The 9,792-nt window shown below is 33.2% G+C and overlaps 1 protein-coding gene across 1 annotated transcript; it reads left to right on the top strand.

Annotated features, from left to right (window-relative positions):
• Positions 1 to 4,370: 4,370 nt before the first annotated feature.
• On the top strand, positions 4,371 to 8,923 carry LOC111892039 (protein trichome birefringence-like 38). Its single transcript, XM_023888100.3, has 5 exons — positions 4,371 to 4,900; positions 5,720 to 5,891; positions 7,984 to 8,159; positions 8,245 to 8,403; positions 8,541 to 8,923. The coding sequence occupies exons 1-5, from the start codon at positions 4,575 to 4,577 to the stop codon at positions 8,824 to 8,826; spliced, it is 1,119 nt and encodes a 372-aa protein (XP_023743868.1). The 5' UTR covers positions 4,371 to 4,574; the 3' UTR covers positions 8,827 to 8,923.
• The last annotated feature ends 869 nt before the right edge of the window (positions 8,924 to 9,792 follow it).

Here is a 9,792-nt window from a genome sequence, read left to right as displayed (position 1 = left end):
TAAACATCCTCAGCCAACTTTCCGTTAAGAAAAGCGGCCTTGACATCCATTTGCCAAATCTCATAATCATTAAATGTGGCAATCGTTAACATCACTCTAATAGATTTTATCTTCGCAACTGGTGAGAAGGTCTCATCGTAGTCAACTTCGGGAGTTTGAGTAAAGCCCTTCACGACCAATCGCCCGAGATGGTGCCTCCTCTAGTGGGACCAAAGTTGATCCTGCTAAGCCCTGCCCTAACCCAAAGGAGGCAGAGTGCCACCACTGCCACAAGATAGGACATTGGAAGAGAAGCTGCCCAGAGTACCTGCAAGCCATCAAGGAAGGAAAGACCAAGCCATCTTTCGCAGGTATATACACAATTAAATCTAACGATTCTAAACATGATATTTCTTAGGTTCTTGATACCGGTTGCGGTTACCACATTTGTTCTAATGTGCAGGGACTAAGAAGAAGTAGGGATGTGGAGCAAGGAAGGATCAATCTAATCATGGGGAACAGAAGATCGTCGCCTGTGACCAAGATTGGAGTGTATTCTTTAGTGCTTAGGAATAATTTATGTTTAGATTTGAACAATTGTTGCTATTCGCCAGAAATGGCTAGAAACATCATTTCATTTCATGGTTTGTTTAGACAAGGTTTTAGATTCTCTTTTAATAATGAGAATGGTTCTATTTTAGCTTATCTAAATGGTGTCTTTTATTTTGAAGCTATACCATGTAATGGAATATATGAAACTGTTATGATTGTTGATAACTTAGGAAATGATGTTTTGAACATAGATTCTTCCAATAGTATGGATAGAGCATCCTTGTGGCATTGTCGTCTTGGACATGTCAACAAGAAACGCATAGCCCAACTCCAAAAGGATGGAGTGTTGGAATCATTCGACATTAGGGAAGATGACACGTGCGAGTCTTGTTTACTTGGAAAGATGACTAAGTCACCCTTCACGAGTACGTGTGAAAGGGGTGAGGGTCTATTGGACCTAATACATACCGATGTATGTGGGCCGTTTAGATCAACCACGAAGGATGGGAACCGCTTCTACGTGACTTTTACCGATGACTATAGTAGATATGGGTATATCTATTTGATCAAGCAAAAGTCAGAAACTTTTGAAAAGTTCAAAGAGTTCAAGAATGAAGTGGAGAATCAATTGGGTAGGAAAATCAAGATGCTTCGATCCAATCGAGGAGGAGAGTACCTAAGTCTTGAATTCCACGATTATCTCAAGGAGTGTGGAATAGTTTCACAATTGACGCCTCCTAGGACACCACAGTTGAATGGTGTGGCAGAAAGGCGTAATCGAACCTTGTTGGACATGGTTCGCTCTATGATGAGTCGTGCTTCACTACCTATCTCTTTTTGGGGGTATGCCTTAGAGACTGCCGCCCATATCCTTAACCGAGTCCCTACTAAGAAGGTTGCCAAAACACCTCACGAGATGTGGATAGGGAAAGCTCCCTCGTTAGCACATATCAAGGTTTGGGGTTGTGAGGCTTTCGTAAGACGAGATACTCACGACAAGCTCGAACCTCGTAGTGAGCGATGTATTTTCATCGGCTACCCGCAGAAATCCTTTGGATATCTCTTCTATAGACCGAAGGACAATGTTGTCTTTGTTGCGAGGAGATGAGTTTTCTGAGAGCGAGAACTCATAAGCCAAGGAGACAGTGGGAGGCAGATCGAGCTTGAAGAGATTCAAGAGTCGATAGATAAAGGAACCTCTACTGCTGGCACTCAACCCGAGGAGGAAACTCCGGTTAAACCGATTGACGAATCCTTACCTCTTAGACGTTCCGATAGAGTTAGAGTTCAACCCCAGTTTTATGGTTTTTATATTACTACCGAAGGGGACATGTATATTAGTGATGGTACACTAATAAATCTTGATGAACCTAATAGCTGTAGGGAAGCCATGGCAGACCCGGAGTCTGCAAAATGGAAAGAGGCAAGGGTTGCTGCGACGTTCATGAGTACTTATGAACTGGTTTTGAGCATTGGAACAAACCCGCGCTTGCTAGAATCACCTTATGGAATATGATATAAAAGGGTGAACGCAAGACGATAATATCATATAGTCTTAAAACCTAGATATATGGTTTGTTATTTGTTAAGTGGTTGTACATTGATAATGCGAAAACGCATCAGTAACTCGATGTTATAAAATGCATTGTTGTGTATAGTTGATTAATGAATAAGTAAATGCATATAAGTCGAAGTTTATCTGTAACTTTTATCCTAAGTAGGTAAAAGCGATATCTCGGCCGCTCGATGATTTGATTTGACTTATGTGCCGGGCCCGGTCAGAACTGAATTGATGTGTTCGATTAAGTTTTATGTCAAATAAATCAGAGATCGAGAAACCTAAATGCTTGACTGATCATTCCATAGAATTGTCAGCATGATATCTAACAGAGGACTGTACGATCCCTTATCTAAAGGACAAGATTGATTAGATCAGAGTTTGACACCGTCTTTGAGAGCTACGATTGCAAATCGAATTGTACTTGTGCATATAGTTACTAGACTTATCCAAGTGGGAGACTGTTGGAATAGTGTCTAAGGTTGCAACTATATTAGGCAAGTATTTGACCCGATTGTGCATGGTCCTTTTGGGTTGCCTTCACCATAGCAACTTGATAGGATGATTTATTAAGAGAGAATAAATATTATTAATATATTATGAGAATAATATAAGGAATAATAATATTGTTATTTGATTAATATAAGTCATAAATTAATTAATATTAATTTGGTGACTTAAAGAGATTAATTAAATAAGAGGGTATAAACTGTCAATTGTTTGATAGTTAAACTTTAGACTGTAAATCCTTATTGGATAGAGAATGGACGAATTCTAGAAGCTAAGGATAGCTTAAAATTGTCTAAGGATATCTAAGGAAAGGATATGGATTGCTTTAAGAGAAGATTATCCAACTAGGGTTTAAGTTGTAACCCTTAAGGAGTCTACAAGTATAAATAGACCCTATGGCAAAGGGAAATTGACACTTCATTAAGAATAAAGAATCCTTGGCCGAATTTCCTCCCCTCTCCTCTCTCTCAAATCATCCTCCTTGCTATTTGGTGTTTGTAAGCCATTAGAGGAGTTACAATTGTGACTCTAGAGCTCCAAGACAACAAGATCAAACAAGAGATTCAAAGGTATGATTCTAGATCTGATTTTGTATTGTTCTTATACCTAATTAGTCATTAGAAGTCTTGGATTCAAAGCATGTTTAATTAGAAAGCCTAGATCCAAGCATTAGGGTTTTGCATGCGCACATAGGAAAGTTCTTATGGCTAAAACCCATCAGATCAATCATAATTATATTAATGAATCGGCAATTACAAACAAACTAGTGTTTTGCTAAAGTTGGATCTTACCACACAACCTACAATGAGAAAGGAAAACTTAAACCGGTCACTGTCATCGTTCTTGATATGGGTAACTATTACGAGATTGGTGTTTTCAAGATTGTAACAGTAAAAGTTGAGAATGACAAAACTTTTTTTATGATTTCATCTTGATGAACTTATTTTTAGTTGTAGATAATCTATATCCGTGGTGATAAAATATGTACGTATAACCCCTACCCAGTCCAAAATGTGTGTTCGGAATATCAGATCGATCTATTTCTGTCTAATCCATGTCAGTAGTTACATCCAAAATGCATTTTCTAAAAAAATAAGTTTGGAATGTCAGATTCCGACCAAATTTAAGTCGCATCATATCAACTCCCATACCATCCGGATTGTTTTAATTGTAGTCTAGAACAACATGTTCCTTACTCGGTGATCATTTCGATAATCAACCAAAAAGTTGGTCATTTCCATCAACATTCCAATAACTAGTGATCATATTTGTAAATGTGCCTTTGTAAGTCAACTTAGTGAATAGGACAAGGAATAAGAGAAAATAGTGTACTCAATAGGTTGTAGGATTTTGGGTTTGTACATTTCATACTTTCTTAATATATTTTAGTTTAATAATTTTTTATATTTTTTTTTCCGTTTGTAGTTGTTTTTCAATAAAAACATATATTTCTCTCCAACGACTTTCTTCTCTTGTATATAAACTATATTTTCATTTCCTGTAGCTCCAAAAAAAAGTTAAGTTGAACTTCAATCTGCCATATGACAATATTTTCAATATTTTCATTTCATATGACAATTCAATTCTCAACCTTCCCATACATCCCTTTCAATCTGCCATTTTCCATGTACAATATACATCACTTTCCGAAAATTTTGAAACAGTAACCTGTTTTTGCAATTTTAAAAATTAACTCAACTGCAAATAAAGTTATGTTATGATTGATATTTACATATTGAAAGAAACAACAAGTTTGGGCTAAGCTGTAATATTACTTAATATATACGTGTAGTAATGAAAATTCTCTCTCTACATACACATATATGTGCATGCGGATGTATGTTCTCTATATATACAATGATGAATGGGGTAAAGGCATGAGAGACCAAGGGACACAGAAGACAGCCTTTCGCACATAATTATTGATTGAGCATAGTTCTCCAGTGCGCTCTCTTCACCAAAATCCAATAAAGATATGGATTTTGGTTACCATAGGAGGCGCCTTTTGTTGACTTGTGCAATCTTTCTTCTACAATTGCAGCTTTTTCTTGTTGTAACGTTGGCTAAAACACAAGTATCTTTGTCTTCATCCTATAATACCAGTAGTACTACATTAAGGGGGAGAGAGTTATTGGGGTGTGATATCTTCAGAGGAAAATGGGTAGTTGATAATTCATACCCACTCTATGCAGCTTCAAGCTGTCCCTTCATTGACTCTGAGTTCGATTGTCTTAAACATGGTCGCTCAGACACCCAGTATCTCAAGTATGCTTGGCAACCAGACTCCTGTAAACTGCCCAGGTACATATATCCTCCACCTCTCTCCTTCTCTCCTATTGGCTAGATAAAGTAGCTAATGTAGAAATTTATGGTATTTGGGATCTTTCTGAAAAAAAAAATGTCGTTGTAGTCTTTTAAAGAGAAGGGGTGTGACTGGAATCATTTATGTCGTGCAAAGGAACAATTCAGCATAGAGAATTAAATTCCATGCCTGTCTATGTCAAGTTTCCATATGGAAACAGTTCGGTTTAATTTCTTCGTAGTGCTGTAAATGAGTTCACTACAAAGTACAAAGATGTGGAACTTAATTACTTCACCCTCATGAAAACTGAAATGTTTTAACATGGGTAAATAATCATGTTTAGTGCTTGATTAGAAAAACAAAAATACTTTATGCTAATATATATATAATAAAAAATACGGAATCATTGGACCAATGTTGATTCTTTAATGATGAAATGATATGATTCTCACTTTTAGTTTAATTAACTTATACACCTTTAATAAATTGACGCTATTAATCTCCTGTCAACATGATCGTTTATTCGTTCTTATAATATATATTTTCACATATGATTGATGGTTACTTTGTAACTGAAGTATATTATTGGTCAATTAAATAAATTACTTTCCTTTTTTGTTTGATTAGGATTCTAGTGTTTGGTATCATGCAAATATATAAATTCCAAAGTAAATGTATTTTTCTGACCAATATACAATAGAGGATAAGAATTTTTTTTCCATGTCTAGTTATTATTATTATTTCTATTACCTACGCAATAATGGCAACACTTGAAATTCATGGGGTTTGAATTTCTAATACATGTGAAATTTATATAGGTTCAATGGGTTGGATTTGCTGAACAAATGGAGAGGGAAGAAGGTGATGTTTGTTGGTGACTCATTGAGTGAAAATATGTGGGAGTCCATGGCTTGTTTGCTTCATGGATCTGCGCCCAAATCCAAGTATTCTTTTCTGCACAAAGACTCAATTACATCCCTTACTTTTCAGGTAAGCCCTTATATATTGCCCTCTAGTCAATTCACATATTGTACTATGAAGACGATGTATCAAAGTTATAAACCCTCAATTTTATTAAATAAACCTCAATGTCACTTCTTTCTTGTCAACTTGATAATGATTAAGTTTTTTTTTGAGCTCTTTTTTAAATTAGTTTATATAATTAGTATTTTTCTTTTTGTATTTATTAAAATATTTATTCATATTATTTAAATTCATTTTATGATGCAACATATTTATTTTCTTTTAATTAAATCATTAATATCCATTTTTTCTTTTTAATTAGTCATTGTGATTAAACTTGCGTTAACTCAAATAATTGGTTGGCAATATTTCCTAGCTAGTTTATAACACATAAGAATTTTTTGTTTGTAACATGAAAAACTGACCGGAAACATTATAATTCAAAATTTCCTAGTTTATAAAACTAAAATTTTCTAAATTATGATTCAAAAAATGACTTTTTGAAAAAAAAATAATTTATAAAACAAAATAATAGGTACATTATATAGTCAAAATAGTAATGAAAACATAACTAATAAATAAATAAATAAATAATATAAGTTTTAATTAGTTCATTTGTAATGATAAATTAATATTAGATCTCCTAGATTGTACTTGAAATTCAATAAATTAGTATATCAAAATTCCATTTTTAATACTCAAAACCATTTTGTTTATATAGCGTATGTAGCATACTAACTTTGAAAACAAAATATATCATATTTTTTTTTATATGTCAAAATAAATATTAATGGGTTAGAAATACGTAAAATATATAATTTTTTTCAAGCACGTACATCATATTTGCAACTATACGGACGTTTTAATATGTACGTGGCCCCTTTTTTTTAAGAAATGCCGCCAAATTTGAATAATTAATTATTCTTAAAAAAAATATTATTAACAACATATATTTATATTTAAAAAAAAAAAAAAAAAAACTCAACATCATAAATTAAGTAACGATACATACGTATTAAAGTTGATTGATTACACCAATTCATAAAAAACCAAGTAATAAAAACTCCCAAAAGGAGTTTTTTTTACCACCATCTATTGATTTAATGTCGGAAACTGGAACTATAAAAACTGTAAAAAGAACCATCTTCTTGTGTCAGTTGTGGTTATATAAGCCAGTGTTAGATGACAGCAAAATTTAAATTAAATAATTGATATGCATATGACATGATTAGTCGACTCCAGATTACGAAATACAACAGTAGCTAGAGTAAAACGTTTTGTCACTATTCAGTCATTTATTTTACATATCTCTTTGCAGATTAGTTTTCCTGATTTAAAAAAATTCATTATATATTATTTTCTTGCCATGTAAATAAATATGTATTATACTCAGATAAGTACATCCACATTAATATTGTCCTGATTGAGAAGCTAGAATATGAAATAGCCGAGCAAACATGTTTGTTAATTTCTGTGGATGTAAGTCTTTGATAGCTAGACCTTCTACCTACTGCCATGTCTTTGTTTCTATTACCAAGTTGTCGGCAGAAAAGGTCAGCTAAGAAAGGACACAAGCATAAAGGAGATGAATACGAAAATGCTTTAGAAATGGCATATTAAATAAATAAAATACACCTAACATATTCAGTAGTGAGACTAGCAAGCACAATCTTTACATCCATAGATTTACTTAAAATATCAATTCATAGTCTTTTCATATATACAAATATTTAAACAAGTATTTTTAAAAGATAAGGTATATGATGAAGACAAAAGAAAACAGACAACAAGGTTCACAAGTGCGTTCTCATTCTGGAAAGTAGTTACTAAATGATTGCAAAAAAGTGTTTCTCCTTCTCAACCCTTTTATGTTGGAAATAGCAACCTTTGTTTTGGTTGTTTTTATTTTTTGTGGTTAAAAAGACATGTGGCGTCACGTTTCTTTTTTGTAACAAAAAATTGATATAATTTCATAATAATCTAGAGATATTGAGGTCGAATTTCATCTATGAATCTCAAATTTAATACTAGCTACTACTACTACCCCGTACAATATAGATGAAAATGAAGAAATTCTGAAGTGTTTCATGTGTTTAACAATTAATGAATAAATCTGCAGGGTTATGGAGTAACAATATATTTATATCGCTCTACATATTTGGTCGATATTGTAAAAGAAAGCATTGGGCGTGTACTCAAATTGGATTCTATTCAAGGTGGTGATGCATGGAAAGGAATGGATGTGCTAATTTTCAATTCATGGCATTGGTGGACACACAAGGGACACATACAACCGTATGAATCGCATTAATAACATTTATATATATAATACTAATAGTATGATGATCTCGCATGTTAATGTTATGTGCTATTTGGACAGATGGGATTATGTGCAATCCGGATCAAAAGTATCAAAAGATATGGATCGACTAGAGGCATATTATAAGGGCATGACAACATGGGGAAGATGGGTTGATCTCAATGTCAATCCATCAAAAACCAAAGTATTCTTTCAAGGGATCTCTCCTTCACATTACCAGTAAGTGCTTCACCCAACAATAAGCCAGAATATTCTTAAAAAGTTTATAACTTGTAGCATCAGGAAAGGAATATGTGAAAATGTGTGTCTTTTAGAAACGATAGTCTATTTATTTTTAATTTTCTTTTCAAAATCAGGGGAAGAGAGTGGGGATCATCATCAAAGAATTGTCGTGGAGAACTACAACCACTACAAGGATCAACATATCCAGCTGGATTACCTGAAGCTCAAGGTGTTTTGAACAAAGTTCTTGGGAGTGTAAAGAAACCAGTTTACTTGCTTGATATCACAACCTTATCCCAATTGAGAAAAGATGCACATCCCTCATCTTATGGTGGTGGCTCAGGCACAGATTGTAGTCACTGGTGTGTACCCGGGCTACCTGATACTTGGAACCAACTTTTATATGCAAGCTTTAGTTAATTGATAGATTGATGTAATTTGTCTCATTAAATATTTGTGCTATGTAAACTGTACGTATTTGCATCCGATTGAAGTGTGAAAAGTTATTAATTTCAAAGCCGATTAGTGTTTCAGGGGTAAAGTATTATTTTGGCTAATGTTGGAGTATATATTGTCCTGAATTCAAACTCTGACGTCTGAACTGCACATCTTTATTAAAAGCCTGCCTTTTCCTTGATCAACATTATGCTTTATCGGTAAAATGTAGGGTTTGGTATGTGTAACATCCTAATTTGGGGCCTAAATAATTTAGGTTATTTAGTTAAATAAAATTATAATACTAATAACATAATTAATTAATAAAAATAAAAGAGGATAAATAGATGAAATAAATAAATATATAAAATAATTTTATAATTATTAAATGAGTAATTAGTTAGAAATATAAAGAATAATTATGAATTTTGATAATTTGGACATTAATCTAAAAATAAATAAGTAAGGGCTAAAACATCAATTATCCAAAATTGTGACAATTAGTCTCAACTTGACTTAAGGACTAAAGTGAGAAGAATTTTATATAGAAAGGGTTAGTTTGAATCATAAGAGTGTTGACCAAGCTTCTAGGTTAACTAGGGGATCATTTGAGAGGATAAGCGGATGACGGAGCTTAGTTGCCAAGTCCCTAAAACATCATGATTTATGATTTGAATAGACGATGAACAAGTCATGATCCTATGAATATATGAAAGTAATTTATAGACTTGCATTAAGTCATTAAAAGCTTAAGACATAATAGTTGTTAGTTGATGTCATTTGAGTTTGCCTTGAAATGAACTCTACTGACATTAAGTGCTTAAATCATTAAGTCAATTTTGAGATATAAATGAGTTTAATTCAAATATTGATATTAAGACTTATTTTATCCATAAACACTAATTGGTTAAATCTAGGAATGTTTGGATGCAAATGGAGAAAAGAACAATG

Source organism: Lactuca sativa, chromosome 7 (genome assembly GCF_002870075.4).
Source record: "Lactuca sativa cultivar Salinas chromosome 7, Lsat_Salinas_v11, whole genome shotgun sequence".
Classification (NCBI taxonomy): Eukaryota; Viridiplantae; Streptophyta; class Magnoliopsida; order Asterales; family Asteraceae; genus Lactuca; species Lactuca sativa.
The sequence above is the reverse complement of the archived record's forward strand: the minus strand, read 5'-3'. Positions and strand labels throughout refer to the sequence as shown.

Bases quoted from the DNA above. Each gene is read 5' to 3' on its own strand.
- LOC111892039 (XM_023888100.3), top strand. From the start codon at position 4,575: ATGGATTTTGGTTACCATAGGAGGCGCCTTTTGTTGACTTGTGCAATC. The intron at 4,901-5,719 runs GTACATATATCC...AAATTTATATAG, and splicing joins GACTCCTGTAAACTGCCCAG to GTTCAATGGGTTGGATTTGC. The intron at 5,892-7,983 runs GTAAGCCCTTAT...ATAAATCTGCAG, and splicing joins TTACATCCCTTACTTTTCAG to GGTTATGGAGTAACAATATA.